The sequence below is a fragment of the Silene latifolia genome, chromosome 7 (assembly GCF_048544455.1).
Source record: "Silene latifolia isolate original U9 population chromosome 7, ASM4854445v1, whole genome shotgun sequence".
Classification (NCBI taxonomy): Eukaryota; Viridiplantae; Streptophyta; class Magnoliopsida; order Caryophyllales; family Caryophyllaceae; genus Silene; species Silene latifolia.
In genome coordinates this window covers 56,546,591-56,569,924 of record NC_133532.1, presented here as the reverse complement: position 1 = coordinate 56,569,924, position 23,334 = coordinate 56,546,591, and the positions used below count along the sequence as shown (strand labels likewise).

The window sequence follows — 23,334 nt, the reverse complement described above, 5'->3', positions numbered from 1 at the left end:
AGTTTTGATTAAAATTTGAAAGAGATTTGAACAAATGAATGAAAGAGGATGAGTAATGAGTAGTGAATTCCTATTTACCAAGCTCTTCACCGTCCTGTAGGACAGGTGACCTTCTGCAGCCCACAGCAGGTGCCTTCTCTCCCAAGTCTCAGCCCACGCAGGAGCTCCTCTCAGCTGACGACCTCCTCGCCCAACGTTGGCCCGTCTCGGGGCCTCCTCCTCCTCCTCGACAGCCTCCTCCTCGTGGACCTCGTCCCCAGCAGCCATCACCGCAGCGGTGAAGGCCTGCTCTAAAGCCTCCTCGACAGTAGCAGTGTATATCTCCATGGGAGCTCTCCCAGAAGTAGAAGCCTCATCACCTGCAACATTAAAGCAAATTTAGGCCGCGCCACGTGACGACAAGCCTTGGTTAAGGGATTTTCGAGCCTTCGGAAGCCCTGAAATCGCTCTTTTCTCGCCATCTTTGGCCATATTCCCACCTACCCGATCACTCATGTGGTAATTTGGGTCAAGTCGAGCCTAATTTGAAACCTAGTTCCAGGTTCGAGCCGAAATTTCGGCAGCATTTCGTTATAACAGCGATTATGCCTTAGAAAAGTGTCCTGAAAAAGCCGTCACAAACCAAAATTCCGAAATGGTATAAAGTTTACCCATCATTCAAGGATCCCAAATATCAAATTTCATCGCAAATGGGCAATCCTAAGGCTATTTTCGAAGCAATTTACGGTTTAGCTGTAAAACCGTCTCAAAATTCACTCAAAGGCTCAAAACTCGACGAAAATTCGAGACAAATACATGGTTATGTTCCTAATATTACCAATTATCCATTTCTAATGTCAATTTGACAAGGCAAATGCATTTGGGGGAAAAGCCCCAAATTTTCGATCAAATGGGTCATAAACCCTAATTTTTTCGACTCAAAATTGAGCAAATAAGGAAGATTAATGCAAGAATGAGACACATACCTCGATTAGTCATAATTAATGCAAGCTTTTGGATCAAACCTTGGTGGAAATGGTGAAGATTTGAGAGAGAAATTGTTGAATTTGTATTTCGAAATAATGAACATAAGCCTCTGATTATCGCGTTTTTACGCAGAAATAACACTTTGGGGAATAGACGCAGCAGGAGCTGCGCCTCTTCCAAGAGACGCAGCTCTTGCTGCGCCTCTTCCTTGTGTTCCCTCCATACGGATTTTCAAAAATTCGTTATTAGTTCGTTATTTGTGGGCCCATCTTTGGTGCGCCTCTTCCCCGATGCTATTTTGTCCTTTTGGTCCGTTCGACGATTTTCTTTCGTTCCGGCCCGCATTTCTCAGCCAGCAGCAGACTGTCGCATATTATTTATTTCTTCCAAAACCTTTTGCTTGTCACAACGAGCATTTATTCCTCCACAGAATTCGAAACGCCTTCATTATGTCTCCAGCGAGAGTAAGCGGATACACTTTCCCTCTCATGACATGAAGAATAATTTCCAATCATGTCTCCAGCGAGAGTAAGCGGACGTACTGTCCCTCTCAAGACATGAGGATTAACATCTACCTAAGCAGATTTCCCCTCAGCAGTTCCCGCCTGTGTCCTGCTACTCGCAATTATTTCTCGAAGACTACCCAAGCAGTTTTCTCTCAGCAGTTCCCGCCTGTGTCCTGCTAATCACAATATTTCGTGTTTCCCCGCAGATTTCGACAAAGGTGTCGTTCTACAGAAGTTCCCAAACCAATAGAGTTCCTATACCCAAGCTTTAGTTACCCTTAAGTTGAACTTATATTTGGCCTTCTTCCCGTCGATGCCTTCCTTTATGGCCCCACACCCTAGCACAATCCTTATATATCCTTTAGGTCTTAAACCTTAGCTCCTATGCTTAACCTTAGCTCCTACGCACCTCCGGAAGCATCTCGAGAAGAAGTCTCAGGTATGGTCTCTTCTTATGGCTGGCGAACCTCCTTACGTAGTCTAATGGACTTTAAACGACCCTCCCCGATAGTCGACAGACTCTAAAATGTTCCCGACGACAGGTCCTTGGTTCAGACCCCTTGAACCGCCTCGCGTTGCCATAGTCGTCGGGTTGTAATCTTCGATTGACCTGATGGCTATACTTTGACTTTCACCTTGTCCAAGCCTCAGTCAAAGTGGGGGCTCTGTAGATACCTCATTTCTACACCTCCCGCAAACCACCCGGTGATGATTGGGCCGCATGTTTGGTACGCGGAACGATTTGTGACAATTCGTAAGATTATCGTCAAGTGATTGCTCAAATATTAATATCTACCTCTTAGTTGTCATCTACGTGCCGATACGGTCGTTTTGACAGTAATTAGAGTACATTTGGAGTCCGGGCCTAAAACCGTCTTCATTTTCTGATAACCGTTAAATCCCGAGTCAGAATGTTCTGGAATGTTCCGGATATCTCTATTCCATATTTTTATAAATATTTCACAATCTTCATCTTTTAGTAAACAATTTCCCGTAATATTCACATAAGATATTAAGGAAAACCGAATTATTTCCGTCCTACCATAACTTAACACGGAAATCTTTCTTCCGCAGGAGGAAACCACTTGGGAACAGACGCAGCAGGTGCTGCGCCTCTTCCAAGAGACGCAGTGGCTGCTGCGCCTCTTCCCAGGCCCTTTTCTGCGTAATTTTTCGTATCTTTTTATATCTTTCCGAGATTCACTTCCAAAGAGTCTCCGAAACCCTAATTCCTTCACGTGATTAGTATAAATAGGAGCCTTCGCTCCTCATATTTCTCACGCGAGTGTCCTCCCTTCTCTTCTCCCTTTGCATTCTAGACCTTTGTTCTTACTTTTTGGCGTCTACGTGCTTGAACATTCGACCACGTAAGCTCGGATCCTTCTGAGTACTAGCCTCGTTTGCATGACCGACCAATTTGACCAACTCCACATCAATCAACTTAATTAATCTAATCGTTTTCCTCTTACGAGGGCACTTTCTTTGCATTCGCGTCGAGCATCACTAATTGATATCTTAGTCTTTCTCGTTTTGTCAACATGTAAGTCTGAGGGTGTTAATCTCTCTTTTATTTATTGTATTTTATTGTATTGTAATCATCAATGTAAGGTTTATGTCGAAAATACCTCATTAAAACCGATTTCTAAAACCGTGCTTTAAAACCTCTTTTTACGGATTTTAAGATCGACTGTCGAGAAAGGACGAAGAATCGCGCGCCTCTTCGTGAGGCCGCCAGATTCTCGCTTCCTTTCTTCTTCCTTCGTCCTCTGCAATTCGTCAAATTCTTGTTTTTGTTTCGTTTGTTTCCTGTTAATTCTTTGATATAACAACATATAATTCACATGTATATAATTCATCATCTTTAACATGTTTAATTCGTCATTAAATCCGACTTAAATCCCTTATAATCTCATATTTGCGGGTTTTCGTCATTAAATTCAATTCGGGCTTTAGGGATTCAATTCGTTCATATCGAGTTTCTGGAATTCGTCTTCGATATATTTTAATCTGTCTTTTGTCATATTCATCGCATATTCGTCATTAATTCATCATGTTTAGTTTAGTCCAATTAATTTGTTTAGTTTGTTAATATCGTTCACTCCTGTAATTAATCCATCTTAATTCCGTCTCATCCATGTTTTATCGCTTTCATGACTCATTCATATGTTAAATAACCTATTAATCACTTTCATCCGAGTAAATAATTTAATCGATCATTAAATTTACCAATTGATATTAACAATTCGCAATTCCGGCTTCACAACTGACCAGAATTGTGTCGAGCAGACGTAGCGTCACGCTGCGCTTATTCAAGGAACGACTCTGCTTGCTGTTATCCGGTTGAATTCTGTCCCTGAACTCCGTTTTTGCCTTGACCTAGTTTAATTAGCTTACCTATAATTAACTATTAATCGTATTATCACCTTATGATTTGTTCGTAATTTTATTCTTTTATTCGTCTTTTCCAAATCATCTGTTTTAAAGATATTTTCGACATAAATCGCCTAATCCGTTGTAATTAATGTAATTTTCATTATTGTAATTTATAATTATTGTATTTCTTTTATCATTTGTATGTTTTCACATGTAATTGGACATTAAATCCTACTTCGACCCAATTGTATGTTAATTAATTGTTCACCGACTTAGCATTAATTCATATGTTAGGATCAAAACTTGGATTTTGCATTGCATGCATATAGCCGACGATATATCAAGTATAGACAACTTCCCTAATCATTAGTAGAGGCCGCTATCGAGGCGGGCGGGATTAGGTGTTCGATCAAAAGAGCTTCCTAATACGTACCCTCACCCCTTACTCCAGATCTCCGTGAACACCCGTGTTCATTGGCATCCACGAGAGTCATTCTAGACATAGAATGCTAAGGGTAACGATTGCTTAGTGTTCATGTCTCTACTTTGTGTCTTGACATGGCACGAGGTATTCGAACGGTTCCAATTTCCCATAAAAATTGGTGGCGACTCCATACAAAAATGCAAACGCTTGTTCCTCTTTCCTCCCAAGCGCCCCCGTGGGCCCCCGCTGTCCACAAGTGTAAATGTAAACTAATAAGAAGTGTAAATGTCATGAACTGTAAAGTGTAAATGTTAAGTTATTAGAAGTGTAAATGTTAAGTTATAGGGATTTAAATGAGATAAAAACAGAAAGTGTAAATGTCATATGATGTAAAGTGTAAATGTCATGAACTGTAAAGTGTAAATGTCATTAAGTGGAAAAGTGTAAATGGTAAGGTATAGGAAGTGTAAATGTCATATGATGTAAAGTGTAAATGTCATGAATTGTAAAGTGTAAATGTTAAGTTATTAGAAGTGTAAATGTAAACTAATAGGAAGTGTAAATGTCATGAATTGTAAAGTGTAAATGTTAAGTTATTAGAAGTGTAAATGTTAAGTTATAGGAATTTAAATGAGATAAAAACAGAAAGTGTAAATGTCATAGGAAGTGTAAACTACCTGGATTGTATGCAACTTCAAAATTCTTCTTTCTAGATGAATCTTTGACAGTAGTTACCTCTAGCTCGCCTCTCTCACTGAAACCTCCTGTTCTACATGTATCAATTGAGAAGACGGCTTCTTGTTTGAATTTCTGGAAAGCTGAATAAGTGTACACCTTTGCAGCATGAATCTCTAATGCCAGATGTGTTGACGCAACTGCGAACGAGTGCTTATCCATGTTGTCAAGCTGCTTCTGTGTATGTCTTTGTTGGTCCATAGCGCTCTCAAAACGCATCCAAAACTCAACCAATGTTCCTTATGTATGCTCAAACCTCTTGAAAAAGCTATTTTTGCTCTCTGATCTTTAAGTCGTCCTCATAATCGACGCCATCCTCAAGTCTCTGCAATGCGCCATCACCCATTGTCCCCTTATAGCATACGTATCTGCAAACCAATCATTTATGCCAACACCATGATCTTCAATTATTTGCTCCCAGATACCATCAAATTCTGCTGCCTCAAGCTCATCGTCCCATATAATGTCATTAATTTTACACATGAAGTCATTATAATAACTCCTAGAGACGCCAAACGTACTGGGCATTTTGTTCATTATATGCCACATATACGTAATCGATGGCGCATTGTCTTGAAAACAAGAGGGGCAGATTTGATAATACCGGGTCCCGATCCGTAATTATGTACTTGGGTTCCTTACCCCATTGCTTGTAAAAACCGGCTGAAAACCCAATTAAATGACTCATAATCTTCCCTTGCAATTAGAGCCCCACAGAACGTCACAGATCGTTTATGGTGGTCAACACCTGTGAATGGTGTGAATACCATAGAATACTTATTTGTGGAGTAAGTTGGGTCGAATGACACCGCATCACCAAAAATTTTGTAATTATCTCGGGCAGTACCGTCCGCCCATATGGCCCTACGTAGGCTGCCATCATCGTTAAAGTCATAGTCAAAGTAGAAACCTATTCTTGTTTCAGTCATTTCCTTGAAATGGTCAACAAAATACTAACCATCCCGTTCGTGAATGAAACATTTAAGATCCCTATGGAAGTTCTTAAAATCATTTAAGCTTGCTCAAATGTTTTCGAATCCATTCACTTGTTCTTTGTAGATTCTGTATGTCTTTGTTGCTCCTATCTTCAGCTGCCAATGAATCATTAACAGATACGTCATATAAATATAACATGAATGGAATTATTTATTTAGTATAGAGAGTGATTATATATTACAAACCCTTGAGTTCGAAACGATTATCATCTTGTGATAATCTGTTATGTTACGCGACAATTTCTGGAACTCTCTGTCCTTAAGTGAGATAAGCTCGTGATTGTGACCCTCGTGAAATCGGTCAATTAATAAAAGACCATTCTTCATATATAGTCGTATCCTCGCTTTACACCCCACTCTAGTCACCCTGAATATCCTCTGTGACTTCTCCCCAACCAGTCCGTCATCCCGATCTTTACTGGGCGTCTTGTGAGCGAAACCTTCTCGATTGCAGATGACGAGCTTTGACTTGATCTCACCGCCACGCCATTTTTTTGTTGTGTACCTACGTACATCAAACCCACAAGCAATGGCGTATATCTTATAAAAAGTCACCGCGTCCTCAACCCCCCCAAACTTCTGGCCGATGTACGGTGTAAACCTCTTCTCGACCTCCCTACACAGCTTCTACCTGTCAGGTTGAACTCCATTCTAGTTTAGCAAGTCTGTAAATGTGCACAGAGTGTAAGTGTAAATGTAAATGTCATCAGATATGAAGTGTAAGTGTAAATGTCCATAGAGTTTAAGTATAAATGTCATCAGATATGAAGTGTAAGTGTAAACGTAAGTCGAAGTAAAGTGTAAATGTAAAGGGAGTGTTCCATAAATGTAAATATTCCAAAAGTGTAAATGTCCAAATTATGAGGTCCCAAAAGTGTAAGTGTAAATGTAAACATCCAAAAGTGTAAGTGTAAATGTCAGCAGAAACGAAGTGTAAATGTGCTGTTCTGAAAGTGTAAATATCAGCAAAAGTGTAAATGTTGTCAGAATGCTAACTCACATAAAAAATATAACAATGAAAATGCAAAGTGACTATAACAATTAAAAAGTGTAAATGTAAAACTACAGCAAAAGTGTAAATGTCAGCAGAAATGTAGTGTAAATGTGATGCTTTAAAAGTGTAAATGTCAACAAAAGTGTAAATGTTGTCAGAATGCTAACTCAAATTAAAAATATAATAATAACAATTAAAAGGTGACTATAACAATTAAAAAGTGTAAATGTAAAACTATAGCAAAAGTAAACATCCAAATGTGTAAGTGTAAATGTAAATGAAATGCAGTGTAAATGTGATGGTTTAAAAGTGTAAATGTCAGCAAAAGTGTAAATGTTGTCAGAATGCTAACTCAAATTAAAGCTATAATAATAACAATTAAAAAGTGTAAATGTAAAACTATAGCAAAAGTGTTCATGTAAATGTTGTCAGAATGCGTTGATACTACTCAAAACTCAAATTAATGAAAACTCAGCATGAAGATTTACTTCTAACAATCTTCATTGCAAACCCAGTAACAAATAATTATAACAAGAATGAACAAATTCGATGACATGCAAATTTTATCATTACCTTCATCCATCCTATTCAACTGAAAATATTAAAACGTGACTGAAAACAATGAATAAAATGAAGAAATACCATTGATGCCATCTATTATTTGCATGTTTATGCTGATTTGCAGGATTTAGAGAGAACTTTAGCTGAAAACTTTGTTTTCAGATGGAAGAACCCAGTTTTAGAGAGAAGAAAGAAAGAATAAAGTTCGAAATAAGTGTGTTAAGGAAGGAAGAATGTGGGAGTGTGAATATAGTACAAAGGATATATCCTTTTGTCCGCCAGTTTTGATCATTGGTAAGGACAATTTGCAGGAAATGTTGTCCTCTTTCCTACCCAAGCTTTTCCCTTTTTTTGTGCCCTATATTTTGTAAAAAATCTCCACCTTAGATGTTGTCCATCTAAGGGTCCTTATAAGAACTTAAGGACTCAAATGAGGTAAGAGACTCGTTAGATCTCTCTATATATATATATATATATATATATATATATATATATATATATATATATATATATATATATATATAAGTAGAGATCCGGTGAGAACCACCCATATAATGAGAACCATGAGAACCACTTAACAACCCTTGGATCTAATAATACACAGGCTGAGATTAACTCAACTAAAGCCCAAACTTTTTCGCGCGTCCCACCCAAACCCAACTAATCTTACTCGTTTTCTAATTTTGCTTTCTCTCTCATCATTCTTTCTCTCTCTTCAACTCATCTCGTCGACTATGAAAACCTTCCGCCATCGCCTCTTCGATAATCAAACCTTAAATTTCTCTACAATCGAACGATAAATTCTTCGACAATCAGCCTTTTGACGCTGCTGCAATCAATGAAGCCTTTAAATTCAAGGTAAAAATTTCGATCTTGATGATTATTTAATGTGAAATTAGTTGAATTAATCGATTAAATTAGATTGTTCGTGAAATTAGGGATTGATTCATCGATTAGATTTCTAAATTGATGAATTATGCTTCTGAATTTAGGGTTTCGTCAATTAAATTGGGGAAACTGAGAAATTAGGGTTAGGGAATTTGAGAAATTTGTTGAAATCATGAAATTAGGGTTTGATTCATCTATTAAGTTTCTAGATGGATAAATTATGCTTCTGAATTTAGGGTTTCATGAATTAAATTGGGGAAACTGAGAAATTCGGGCTGGAGAAATTAGAAAATCACCTAAATTTGTTGAAATCAGGACACTGGAGACCGTTTATGTGCATCAAATTCCTGTTTAGGCGCATCAATGTGTGAATTTTTGAATCAAATTGGCTTAATAAAGAAATTAGGGTTGGATAAATTGTGAAATTGCCTACATTTGTTAAAATCAGGGACCCAATTTCATGAATTATACTGTTGTATTGTTGCTTATTTAATTTTTGACATTTCTTGTTGCAGCAGTAATGACAATGACAAATGCTCAATACTATCACAAACTTCTTCAAATGTCATTACAAACGAAGGAGTGACTGTTGAAGCTAATGCATGTCAGCCTATATTAGAAATATCTGCAATAGCAGTTGAACATGATGTTCCTGAAGTTGTGACTTTCGAATTTGTTGAAGGTACAATTCTGTTGGAATTTATGATTCATGAAAGCTATATTTTGCTTGTTGGATAGAGTAGTTAAACTTCTCAAACTGTATATTACGGAACACAATTTGCCTCCTATTTGACGCATGTAGAAGTTTATTTCATGCACATACAGCATTTTCCCATGCATGTACAAGGCAAGTATTAAGACACCCTCGCTTTGGAGGTTAGAACGGTGTTGTTCTATACACGTGGTTATGTAATAGAATGTTTATGGTCAGGGAGAGTGTATTTGGGTTATCCAGCAATACTAATTTGTGAGAGTGTAATTCATATTCTTTTGTATCCCTCATCTTTCTTACTTTAATTGCACCATATATGCAGATATCATAGTAGAGGAGGCAGAGGACGAGGAGGCAGCAGAAGGTTCTTCAAGCAACACGAATCGGGTTTTTGAGTGTCTCATCCATCTTAAGCATGTTATTGGTATGATATTCGATAAGCTTGAACTAAGTGTTGAGTTTTATGAAGCATATGCAAAAGAATGTGGGTTTGTGACTAGATTAAGCTCACAAAAGTCTAAAAAGGGTGTTGTTACGCATAAAAACGTTGTGTGTAATAAGGCTGGAGTATGTGAAGCGTAAGGGAAAAATCACCGGAGGCAAAGGACTAGGATAGAATGCCCTTCTTGTATTAAATTTAAGCGAATTTTGGAGGAAGATCCTGATATGGGTAAATACCAAATTTATGGTTTTCATGAAGGTCATAATCATATGCCACAAACACCATCAACAATGGTACATTTGACACAAACAAGAGAGTTGAATGTAGTTCACAAAAAAAAATGATAATTGACAACTCCAAAAATAACATAGGCCCAGTTAAGTCGTATAGGTTGTTCAAGGAGTATGTTAGAGGTTATAGGAATGTGGGTGCGTCATTGGAAGACTTTAAGAACATTTCTAGAGATATCAAAAATTATTTATCAGAAGGGGATGCTCAAATTCTTATTGAGCATTTTATGAAGATAAAACACATGTGTCCATCTTTTTATTTTGATTTTGAGGTAGACGAGATAGGTCGATTGTCACATGTGTTTTGGACTGAACCTATTAGTATTAAAAACTATTTGCTATTCGGGGACATGACCTCTTTTGATACGACCTTTAGAAAAAACAAGTATAGGATGATATTTGGCCCTTTTACGGGGGTGGATAATCATAAGAGATGCGTGGCCTTTGGGGCTGTACTTATTATTAAAGAGAGCAAGGACTCCTTTGCTTGGCTATTTACGAAATTCGTAGAGGCTATGGGGGGTCGTCATCCAGTTTTTATGATAACTGATGAAGATGAGGGGTGTATGATAACTGGTGAAGATGCGGGGATAGAAGAAGGAATGAAATTAGCCTAGAAAGACAAGGTGCAACACAGATATTACATGTGGCACATACTGAACAAGTTGCCTGAGAAGGTAGGGCCTGTAATATGTAAAGATACTGAGTTTCTGAAGAAGATAAACCGATGTGTTTGGAGCGAAGATGTGGAGCCGCCTGAATTTGAGGAAAGGTTGACAACACTAGTTGAATCTCATGGGTTGTCGGATAACGAGTGGCTTAAGGAGAAGTACAACATTAGAAATATGTGGGTTCCAGCTTACTTTCGCGACCTATTTTTAGGAGGTTTGATGAGAACAACCTCCAGGTCAGAGTCAGAAAACCACTTTTTCAGCAACTTCACTAATCCTAATTTAACCCTAGTAGAGTTTTGGATGAGATTTGAGAGTGCGAAGGATGCACAAAGATGAACTCATTCGAAACTCGTTGCACAATAAAAAAACTCCTTCCCCCAGTTGTCGACTCCATTAGCCCTAAAAAAGCATGCATAAGAAATCTACACTCCAACAATTTTCGGCGAGTTTCAAAAGGAAGTCGAAGCAGCTTGCTATTCATGTGGTGTTGGGGATAAAGAAAAAGATAAAACATATCTAATTCTATACACAGATATCATAGATCAAGTTCGAAACAAAACGTATAAGGTTGGTTTTAAGAAGGATGATGTTTTAGTGGTATGCACTTGCAAGAAGTTTGAAAGACATGGAATACTCTGTCGACATGCTCTGTGTGTCTTTAAAGATCGGGGAATTCAGAAAGTTCCAAGTGACTACCTGCTTAGTCGGTGGAGCAAACTAGCAACCTTCCAGCCAATCGTCGGCCCTAATGGCCAGTTGCTTGCTGATTGCACATCAATGGATGTACAAATAAACAAAGTTGGTGAGTTGTCAGAGTTGTTTACTTGTGTGGCACTTGTTAAATAGAGTACTGGGCATTGTGATGAGTTGTTTGGGATTTTGTGTGAGTTCAAGGAAAGGGTAAAAAATGCCCCTGATGAAAGTGGCAATACTGGTATTGCAAAGGTAAAGGACAAGAATGCTGAAATTGGGATGCTTTTAGGAACAAGCATCCCTAGTGAGATTAAGGTTTTGCCTCCAAGGCAGTGCAAAAACAAAGGCTCGGGAAAAAGGTTGATCTCACAAAGAGAATGAGCTGGGGAAGTGAACAAGAAAGCGTTAAGAAAATGCAGGGCTTGTCGGGAGATGGCGAACCACGGCAGCAGGAATTGTGACCGAAGGACAACCGACAATGAGTACAGTAATTTTTTTAAAGAATATTTAAAGCATTCGACATTTGCCTTATTTTGAAAAATTCGGGATTTTTATTTTATTTGATAGATGTTGGACATTTGCCTTATTGAATAATTCGGGACTTTTTATTTTATTTGATAGATGTTGGATATTTGCCTTATTGAATAATTCGGGACTTTTTATTTTATTTGATAGATGTTGGACATTTGCCTTATTGAATAATTAGGGACTTTTTATTTTATTTGATAGATGTTGGACTTTTTTCTTAAGACGAATGAATGTAACGTACACTTATAGAATGTAAAACATGAGTGTTCCTGTCACCATTATTTCGTGCACATACAACAGTATTTCATGCACAAAGAACGTTATTTCATGCACACATTAGGCGAGTATCAAGAAACCTTAAGGCGATTAATTTATTCACTGTTTCACCAGATTTGGTAATCCAAAATGAGAATATCCCAACACTAAAATGTGATCAATTGAAATGAATCTTCGTGTACGACAAGTCTTTAAAATTCAAAGTGACGGTCCGAGCGAAAATATTAAGAAACCGGAGAAATGTACATGGTTTAATTATGCACATCATGGTTATTTCATGCACGTAAAACATTTTCTAACGCAATATTAAGACAAGTATTAAGAAACCGGAGAAATATGATCTACCACTACATCCTTCTTTGCTACCACATCCCTAGCCGTCTAAGTTAATAATAAAATTCGAAAATCTAAATGAAAATGCAACATTTTAAAAGTTCACTTGAGATTACTCTAAGATTTGACCTTGGACACATGACTTACATATTTCATGCATGCACACTTTTATTTCATGCACGTGGAACATTTTTTAATGCATTTATGATGTTAGAGAGATTTCCGTACAGCTTTTTCGTCGTCCAATTTTGAAAATTGTCTCTCGTTTTCATTGCCTCGTGACATGTTCGTTGTCCAATTTTGAAAATTGTCTCTCGTTTTCGTTGCCTCGTGACATGTTTCCAGAATTAGTCCAGAAACATGACTTCATGTCTTACACGACTTACATATTATAAAATCTAATATGTACTCTCAAGACTTAGTGTACTACATATTGCAGAATCTAATATGTACCAAGAATCTAGTATTCCAGGGTCTACTCCCTTTTCACATCACTCGAGTCAAGGAATCAGATCAAAAAATGGCTCAGTATTTCGAATGTTGTATTAGGTCATCTGTCACTCCCTTTGCACATCCTTCGACTCAAGTGTTTAGAAAATATCACCTAGTGATAATCCTACAAAAAAAACCGGGGGGGGGATATTATGTAAAAGTCACTCCGAGACAGAATCTAATGAAAAGAAGATTAAAATTAGGCAAAATTTAAATTTGGCATTCGAAAGTTTTTTATATTTACCTTTCTCGTGTTTCGCTTCCATTTGATGAGACGTGTAATCATACTCGTAGCATATTCATCTAAATCCTACATATAAATTTCATTTGACAACAAATATTGAAGGCTTGAAATAAAATATACTGAATAATGTTTACAAAACTTTGTTGAAAAATTTATACCTCGTAAGAACGCTCATCAGTCCATGATGCTTGATCACACAAATTTTCTAGCCACTTCAACAAATAAACTCCACAAGAATACCCGTTCTTTTGTCGAGGCACTTGCACAACCTCCCACTGAAACGTCTTGATCTCCAACAATCTTGTGTATCTTGGAGAGTCTCTTGCGATGATATCCAAAGCAGGCAGGAGCTATACAAAAACAAGACAGTGAGTGATTGTGATTGTGATTGTGGTATAAGGGTATTTAATGCACATGCAAGGTTATGTCATGCACAAACAAGGTTATTTACTGCACAGACAAGGTTATTTCGCACATAAAGATTGCCACAAAGTATTCTAATTCGACAATGCATTTTGGAAAGTCGAAAACTATTGAGCTGCCTTTCGTATATCATATTCACAATTGAATAAACTCGTTTAATAAACTCTCAGCTAAATGTGCCGACATAACTTTCAAAAAAAAATATCGATGCTATTCCAAGGGTAAAAGGGTATTTCATGCACGCTGAAGGTTATTTCGTGGACATACAAGGGTATTTCATGCACATAAAGATCACCAACAGTATTTTCATTCGACAATGCATTTTGGGCTGTCAAAAACTGTTGAGCAGCCTTCCAGATATAATAAGTCAGGGGCAACATGTTTTTGTGCAAAAACTAATAAATCATACCTGTTCAACTAAAAATTTTTGTCTGACTTCAGGGCACCTGGGCAGGCTGGAGTCGAGTATGAAGTTCATCCTTTTCTCAAAGTCAACAACACATGCAAACCAATGTGATCTCTCCACACAATAAGGAAAGAAAGCCTGAAATATTACAAATTTGTCAAGTAGGATGTATCGACTTCAAATGAAAAAAAAAGTGCATTGAAAAAAAGTGCATGGAAAAAAAAGTAAGAGAATGTTTATTTACCAGTTGGGTTGTGTTTAGATTGAGGGGCAAGTAGTCAAGTCGGACGTATTGACTTTGAAACCCCTTTTTACCGACAACTCCCTGAAATTTGAGAACCTTTGTCAAAATTCTTTGTAATTTCAAAAACCAAAAACAAGCATTTGACTTAATAAGTAGTATGAATACCTTTATGATTATCGGAATATACACAGCACTTGGGTTTTCGATTGTAGTACGAATACCAACAACATCAATAACCATATCCATTACCCAATTTCCTGGCAGCAAGGTCTGCAATGCGCCTTGGGTAACTTGCAACCAATCGGTTTCTACAACGACCTCACTAATGATGCACATGTTGTAATTAGAAAACACGGAAAAACAAAGAGTGGACAAAAACTGAAGTTTAAAAAAAGATGTATGGTCAGTTAGAACTTACTCCTTATTCTTCCCATTATTCCGAATATAATTGATCAAGTGTGCATCTGTATATGATAAATCATCATGTGGTGTTTGATTACTGAGAAAAGGGGAAAATAAAAGCTCCTTGATTAACGAGGAAAAAAAGGAAAAAAAGGAAAAACGGGAAACAAAGCTACTTAAGATTTTGCATTACCGAATCTGACCGCCATTCCTATAAGCCTTTGCTGCAGCTGTCACTTGAAGTTTGCAAGAGTTGTATCGCCAAGTTAGAATTTCATTGCAAACCCTCACAACATAACGTTTAACATCAACTGTCTGAACAATAACAACAAAAGAAATAAACATCAGTACCTTCATATTTAATGCACATACAAGGAAAAGTTGAATTAAATAATACAGACTTACTCCCTTTAGACCCACCTTTGAACCTAAGCGTCCCTTAGCCCCGTTGTACATCTCCATATGACGCATGAGGTAGATTCTAGTATCATGCTCGACATCAACGGCAACGTGCGGAAGATACAACTTAGGAATAAAAAGCCATGAAGACACCAGCTTTGGAATCTTACTTGAAAGCGTACTCAACAAGTTCTTCTGATAAAGGTAAAACAATGACAAGTAAATAATCTCTCACAAAAATTAGACGAAAATCAGGCACTTTATTTCGAAAAGATCTGAAGACATACCACAAGTCTAACATGGCGAGAATAGTCAGTTGACGGAGGCATCAAGTGCATCACTTCTAACATCTTCTTACTAACATGGTAACAGAAGACAAATGGCAAGGGTGTAACAATAGGAATAAAAACCTGTACGACATTGAAAACAAAGACAACAATGAAAATAAAGACGCTTAGTTGAGAACAGCCATGGTAAAGTAAAAATCTTGAAGGACTTACCAACTCCACGTCTGCAAAGTTGACATCCAATGAGTCAATCTGTTCATTGAATTAGGCGACCCGTATTAGAGAATAAAAACCTGTAATAATTGGATACTTATTTGATGCATGTTCAGTGTTGTTTAATGCACCTAGGTTGGTATTTCATGCATCTACAAGGTTACTTCATGCATTCAAAAGTCTATTGCAGCCCAAGGTTGAGAACAACCATGGAACACTTATGTCAGTTGTCTCTGTGATAAATAGACGGCAAGGGCATTTACGATCTCTGAAATTGTTTCCCTCATTCAAATAATCACACCACACAGAAATGATATCTGTATGAACTCGACGATCAAGAAGCAAAACTCTTTATAAGACTTCGTGTGAGAGTCTTACCCGCACAGCTAAATAAAACCTCTCTATACAGTTATGATAACATGAAACCTTAGTGTTATACAAATAAAATATAATACATATATGCCGAATAAGATTAAAGAAATATAGGAGAGTGATACGTACTCTTCATCTAAGTCATATGAAAATGCATAGTCTCCTACCAGTTTTTCCGATCGACTCAAGTCACGAACCATGTCCACGTTTCTGATAAAGTAAGGTGACCGGTAAACATTCGCTACCTCAACACACCTCTTAGGGAGCACCCTTCTACTAGCCACCTGCCTCGCAATGGCATAATCTGAGGGGGCAGTTGCAGAAGAGGGCTCAATTGACGATTCATCCAACGATACTTGAGAGGAGATAACTACAGGCGATGGTTAGGACGAGATCAGAATTGGCGATAAAGGACGAACTACTGGAACAGACGTCGTAGTTGTTGTGCTTGAATGAGGAACACTTGAAGCAGCCTGCAACCTGGACTCAAGGAACTCTTGAGAGTTATATGGTGCATCATCACCACTAAAAAGGCTGAAAGACGGTCCTTCCAGAAGCGCCTTATCCCTCTTTTCCTTTTCCTTTTTTTCGTTCCACAAATTTTCATGATGTGAATCAAACACCTTGCCAACATGAGTGTATGCACTATTAAGGATCCCTTCTAATTCAGCCATGACAGTGGGATTGTCTAGAAATGCATCATCTGCACAACTCGTGTCAACCTCCTCCTTCTTCAACTCCTCCTCCTCCACTTTACCCTCATCCTTCTTCAACTCCTCCTCCACTGCCCCCTCCTCCTTTTTTCTCCTTCAATTCATTCTCATCATTCTCATTGTCCTTCTCCACTTCATCCTCCTTCATCTTCTCCGTGGTAGCACCCTCCCTTTCACATTCAGCACCTTCCCTTTCACATTCTTCTGTACTCTGCTGTGAAAGGGAAAATCCTTCAAATAAACAATCTGCCTACTTTGACATTTGCGTGACAGCTGGGAAAGCAGGAGCCTTACACTTAGCATTTCTAACTGCTTTGGTAAAGTCACCATAAATGTCTGCAAGTCAAATGGCTGTGCTTGCCAAAACCTTGATGGATTCTTTCCTCTCATCAACCGGTTCAGCTTCAAGTTCATGTTCAAGTTGAGATTGAGGTTGAGGTACAGGTACAAGTATAGGTTCACGTTCATGTTGAGGTGTACATAATCAAATATGGGTTCAACAGAGCCCTTGCCAAAGCCGCCCCCCTTATGCTTCTCCAACTTAACCCTTTCTCTAATTTTCTCATCCGTCCAATTCGCTTATAAGAGAAATGATAGACGCACCGTTCTCGTCATGAAAACACATCAATCCAAGTAGTAAATCTGGAAAATTAAAATCGGTCCCTTAAAATAAGTTTTAGGGGGATTAGCTATAGCCGCCTTCCATCACAAAACGTTGCTGATCATATGGGACCGTGCAAATTTGGAACAATTCATGTTAGGGACATCAGAGAGATTTTAAAGGGAGCTTAATATCCGAGGGCTAGGATGATCACCTACTACCCCATCAAGAGAACATTGACAATATAGATGAGGAAATTCCTCTTGAAATCGTCTCCACCATCCTGTTGCTCCATCATCTTATCTAAGAGAACCTTTTTCGTAATATCTGAGGTGGTAAACTGAGCCTTATACCTCTTGACAGCCTCTTTGTACTCCGTTTTCTTACAGAACATTCCAGCTGCAACAATGTCAATCGGTCCCATAGGAAGTCCAGTTGCAACGTGGACATCCTCATCCGAGATAACAAGATCGCGGTTCATCAATGAACAGTTGAACTGATTAAATGTCTCGACAATCCATCTGGCCAAATGGCCATTGATTTGTTCTGACTTAAGCTATAACAAACCTCCGAACCCCAACCGTGGATGGCTTCAATTTGCTTTTCGGATGGCCCCAACTCGATGAAATTAGTGATCAAGGAAGGGCCCATCCGAGTGAGGAGAGGCTTATACTTGTCAGAACGCTTTCTTCTTTTTGTAGTTTACGTTGGCCCTTTGCTTGTTTCTGCAGCCTTCCTCTTGTTCTTGTTAGGAGACAAATCTGGTGCGACTTCCTCGTGAACCTTGGCTTAAACACGCGGACACCGTCGACGCGGTGAAATTTGTTCTACCTCTGCTGCTGTAGTATTTGGTTTGAGAGGATTATCTGTCAAAGTAGTTAGCATTAGTAAGGTAGCTTATTTCATGTATACAAAAAGTTGTTTAATGCACATAGATAGTTATTTGATGCATATACAAGGTTGGTCCATGAATTCATAAGACTATTGTACGCCAAACCAAACAGTGATTAGCTTCAGAAGACAACTTATTTCATGCATATACAAAGTTGTTTAATGCACAAAGATAGTTATTTGATGCATATACAAGGATGGTCCATGAATTCATAAGACTATTGTACGCCAAACCAAACAGTGATTAGCTTCAGGAAGACAGCTTATTTCATGCATATACGAAGTTGTTTAATGCACATAAATAGTTATTTGATGCATATACAAGGTTAGTCCATGTTTTTAACATTGGAAAATTCTGGGGACGGGATTTAAAATAGGATTTAAAATAGGGGCCCGGGTATCCTAAAACGGGACGGGAAAGGGTTTAGGGTTGTACTATGTCCGCCTAATCCAACCCTAAACCCTTTCCCTTCCTATTGTCATTCGAACAAGAAGAAAACCTAAAGACACCATAGAGGGGCAGAGTGAACCCTTTTTGGGGACGCGATTTAAAAAAGGGGGTCCGAGTATCCTAAAACGGGACAGGAAAGTGTTTAGGGTTGGATTAGGCGGACCGCTACCGCGGGTTCGCCTAATCCAACCCTAAACCGTTTCCCTTCCTATTGTCATTCGAAGAAGAGAAAAGCCTAAAGACACCTTAGAGGGGCAGAGTGAACCCTTTTTGGGGACGGGATTTAAAGCAGGTGCCCGGGTATCCTAAAACGCGACGGGAAAGGGTTTAGGGTTGGATTAGGCGGTCCGCTACCGCGGGTCCTCCTAATCCAACCCTAAACCCTTTCCCTTCCTATTGTCATTCGAACAAGACGAAAACCTAAAGACACCCTAGAGAGGCAGAGTGAACCGTTTTTGGGGAGGGGATTTAAAACAGGGGCCCGGGTATCCTAAAATGGGACGGGAAAGGGTTTAGGGTTTGATTAGGCGGACCGCGGTATTCGAACAGGAACACCTAAAGACACCCTAGAAGGGGCAGAGTGAACCGTTTTTGGGGACGGGATTTAAAATAGGGGTCCGGGTATCCTAAAACGGGACGGGAAAGGGTTTAGTATTGGATTAGACGGACCGCTATCGTGGGTCCGCCTAATCCAACCCTAAACTCTTTCCCTTGCTATTATCATTCGAACGAGAAGAAAACCACAAGACATGGTTGGTTAATGCATATAGATTGCTTTTTGATGCATCTACAAGGCTACTTGATGCATTCATAAGGGTATTGCACCCTAAACCATCACCATTAATATTGGAACAAACGACATGGACTGTAAATCTTTAAAACGGACAAGAAAAGGTAAACCCTCACCATTGTTGTTACCAGAAAGCATATCTGGTGTTACTTGCTCAGTAACTTTTGGTTGGATACGCGGACTCTATCGACGCGGAGGAATTTGTTCGGTTTTTGTTTGTAGTACTTGGTTTTGCGAGGATTATCTCGTCAAAGTAAGTAGGTTAAGAAGCCAGCTTATTTCATGCATATACAGGGTTATTTTAATGCCCTTAGATTGTTTTTTGTTGAATCTAAAAGGCTGTTCCATGGATCCAGAAACTTCATGTAATTATGAAACAATGAAAGCTCGATGATTAACAAAATAAGGAAAAGAAACTTCATTAATAAAACATATCATCCATACATGACAAAGTTTTACAACATCCAAAATGAAAAAAACCCGACTACATAATTATACAAAGGTGGCTTAATACATGGAATTATACAAGAGTACTACAAAAGACTGAAAATGGGGCAACTTTAACACCTTAACGGTTAAAGGCCTAAATACATGACGATATCAAAATGCCAAAAAGTGGTACAAACTGAGCAGTTGAGTTATATATCGAGGAAAAAACCGAAAAAAGGGAAAGTTGCCCGAGTTGTTAACTCTGTTGAAATGGCAACTACTATGTCACGTGCTGGAGATGGCGTAGCTAAAGCATGAAGCAACTCATTCACATATGCGCGTTCAGCATCATCAAGAGCGTTAAGGTGTTCTCTTTGAAAAGTATTTTTTTCTTGTTGATGATGCATGAGCAGTTTAGCTGCCAAATCTTCAGTCATAAAGCATTTGCGTCTTTTGTAAATTATTCTAGGACCCCTACGAATAATTTTTACACCATTGATATCATTGGTACGTAGAGAAAGGCAATATGCATGTTCAATGCGAGGTGCACTTGGGTGTATAAGGAAAAGCTGAGACTAATTCCTATAGACCAATGCCATACTTGCCTTATCTTCTTAACAATTTACTCGGTTAAATATGCTAGTCACTAGATGTTGATTATTGAAAACATCATCAAGTTGGGCTTGATAACAGTTGTCAGTGAGCTGAACTTTGACTAAGGCAGCAAATGACCAACTCATAGCCTCTTTTTTTTCTCTTAAATAATTAACGGCAAAAAGTGCTTTATCTTCTGCAACAATATTGACTACCCACCCCTTGCACCAATTGACCATACTTGGCTATGTATAATTAATTGACCAGTAATAGAATGACCTACAAGCATCACAAATTGAACTCTCGAATGAAAAAATCAGAAATAGAAACTAGTAAGGAAAAGAGTACAAGCATTCCGTCATTTGAAATATCACATTAAGCATGCAGAAAAACACTAAGATAAATTCAGAAAATATCACATTAAGCATGCAGTACAGGTATTGCATCCAAGTTTAGAGAGAGCATTAAATGTAGTCTTATCATTATTTTGGGGTAAGGGATGAAACACAAAAACAGACAAAGCTATGCAAATTTTCTTACTCAACGTACTTTGGTCAACAACATCATTTATGCTTGAATTTGTTGGGTTTGGTGGGAAATAATATTTCACTGATCTACCTCCTTTTATTTGTGTTATTTTTACTCGTGTTTTTTTCTTCCTTGCAGCAATCTTTCGCCTCATATCTGTGAATGCATTGACTGATGTTAACACGGTGAAAATAGAAATTTCGGCCAATGCACAACCAAGAGCATTAAAATGTAAACAAAATATGCAGATTTTCTGAGTCAAGGGCCCTCTACTAATTAAGCATTGGCACCTTATCGACAATGGACCAATCACGATTTTAAAGTGACACTTTATTTGATGCGGACAGAACCTTATTTGATGCACATTGAACCCTATTTCATGCACACTGGACCTTATTTCATGCACTTACAGAGGACGGGTATCCTAAAACCTAAGCCTACTTGGCTAAAAAATGTTGAAAACATCAAGCAACTACCAGCTGGAATATTGTTTCAGATCCGAGCAATATAGATCATTAAAAACCAAAAGACCCTCACAAATCCACAAATTCAATTATAAAAAATTACTTGAACATGCAATCAGAACAAAAATACAAAACTCACTAAACTATAAGCAACATATAAACTCTGAATTTCTATGCAAATGAGTTCAATGCATAGTCTTGACGCTTGACACAATATGATGTTGCTGAAGAAAGACTTAAAAAATGAACAAATTTGATTCTAAATAAATTCAATGCGAATGGTGACACAATCAGATTATCATGCTAGACACTCGAAAATTATAATCCGTGGAACCTAAGCCTTTAGAAAACATCCGAAATCATCAAGCAAATTGACAAATCTTAGCAATATAGATCATTAATAACACAGAGATCATCTAAATTCCACATTTTCAAAACGTAGAACAAAAACTGGAACATGCAGTCGAAAATAAGACTAGAAATCTAAGAATTCGTCATAGAATAACAATAAAAGACCTTAATTTGCGAAATTACTGCAAATTAGGGTTAATAGCTTGATAGGAATTGATGAATGTCGGGGGAAAAATACATGCATGATAAAATTAGAGTACAATCGCCATTAATTTGAGAAGCATATTGCCTGAATTTTTAGGAATGGGATTGATAAATCTCGTGAAAATGCTGCTGATGAATGGATTGAACCGCAATTTGAGAAGCAGATGATCGGAGACGATGAAGGTAGGAGAGAGATGATCGGCGACGATGATCGTAGAGGACGATCGGAAATGGCGACGGAGATGATGATGGTCGAAGAGAGAGAAGAAGATGAGTGAGAAAGTGAAAATGGGAAAATGATTGAAATTGAAGGGTTTGGGAGGAGGAGGGGGAGGGGGAGGGGTTGAGAGCGTAAAATTATTATAATTATTAGTATTATTAATTATTAATGTTAGTATTAGTATTATTATTAGTGGTTCTTATGGTTCTCAACATCCTATTGGTTCTCATATGATCCCGAATATATATATATATATATATATATATATATATATATATATATATATATATATATATATATATATATATATATTTGTATGTATGTATAGAGTGAGCATCCGGTGAGTCCAACATCTTAGGTGAGTACGTCCCGTAAATGAGGATCATTGGATCTAAAGATCCAACAGCTCTCATTAAGCCACGTCGCCCCTAACAATTTGTCAGATTATAAAAGAAAACTAGCTGTCATCTAAGCCTCATAATAATAATAAAAATTCTCTCTCTACCAACCTAACTCCTCTCTCTACTAACTGAAGGAGTGTAAAACGTAGAATCTTTGTATATAAAAAATTTACATAATTTCCTCTTTTTTATTAAAAATCTCCAAAATCAACGGAAAAATTCAGTAAAAATTTCACGAAATCCTTAAAAAATCAACTCAAATTGTTCAAGTCGTTCAATGACGATTCTACTACTTGCGTTTTTCACACAATGAAGAGGTACAAATCGATGATCTATGCCTTTTTTATATAATTTTGTTGTGATTGATGTTATCGCATGTTAATGTTGATGTTGTTGTTGTTTTTGATTGATATGAACAAATTGTTAATTAATTTTTTTTTTTTGTGTTTAATGTTATCACATAAATTCAAATTTAATTTGTAAGTTGTTATTGCCGCTTTTGAATTATATGAAGAAAATGTTTAATTTGATTGTTGATGTTCTAGATCTAGGGTTAATATTTTGCTCGAACTGAATATTTCATTTTTCGCCAAAAAAATAGGTTTAATTTGACTGTTTTTGTTCTAGATCTAGAATTATATTAATAGACTGTCAATTGATTATATGTTCGCTTTTTCGAATTAAAATTTGAGAAATTAATTCTCGTTTCATATTGTTGTTGTTGTTGTTGTTGTTGTTAATGTCGATTTTATGTGTTCCAACTGTTTGTGCGAAAAATTAGATAGGGTTAAGACATGATAAAATTTAGTGATAATGTTCGTTTTA

The 23,334-nt window shown here is 37.7% G+C and overlaps 2 protein-coding genes across 2 annotated transcripts; one reads left to right on the top strand and one right to left on the bottom strand.

Annotated features, from left to right (window-relative positions):
* Positions 1-5,272: 5,272 nt before the first annotated feature.
* Positions 5,273-5,933, bottom strand: LOC141590111 (protein FAR1-RELATED SEQUENCE 7-like). The gene is made up of 2 exons (XM_074410722.1): positions 5,647-5,933; positions 5,273-5,372 (listed from the first exon to the last, which is right to left on the bottom strand). The coding sequence occupies exons 1-2, from the start codon at positions 5,931-5,933 to the stop codon at positions 5,273-5,275; spliced, it is 387 nt and encodes a 128-aa protein (XP_074266823.1).
* Positions 5,934-10,530: 4,597 nt separating this feature from the next.
* Positions 10,531-11,634, top strand: LOC141590110 (protein FAR-RED IMPAIRED RESPONSE 1-like). Its single transcript, XM_074410721.1, has 3 exons — positions 10,531-10,771; positions 11,093-11,358; positions 11,407-11,634. The coding sequence occupies exons 1-3, from the start codon at positions 10,531-10,533 to the stop codon at positions 11,632-11,634; spliced, it is 735 nt and encodes a 244-aa protein (XP_074266822.1).
* Positions 11,635-23,334: the final 11,700 nt, after the last annotated feature.

Coding starts and splice junctions, on each gene's coding strand:
- LOC141590111 (XM_074410722.1), bottom strand. CDS start 5,933: ATGACTGAAACAAGAATAGGTTTCTACTTTGACTATGACTTTAACGAT. Junction 5,373..5,646: donor CGGTTTTTACAAGCAATGGG/GTAAGGAACCCA, acceptor ATTGGTTTGCAG/ATACGTATGCTATAAGGGGA.
- LOC141590110 (XM_074410721.1), top strand. CDS start 10,531: ATGTGGCACATACTGAACAAGTTGCCTGAGAAGGTAGGGCCTGTAATA. Junction 10,772..11,092: donor TCGCGACCTATTTTTAGGAG/GTTTGATGAGAA, acceptor TTCTATACACAG/ATATCATAGATCAAGTTCGA. Junction 11,359..11,406: donor TGGATGTACAAATAAACAAA/GTTGGTGAGTTG, acceptor CTTGTTAAATAG/AGTACTGGGCATTGTGATGA.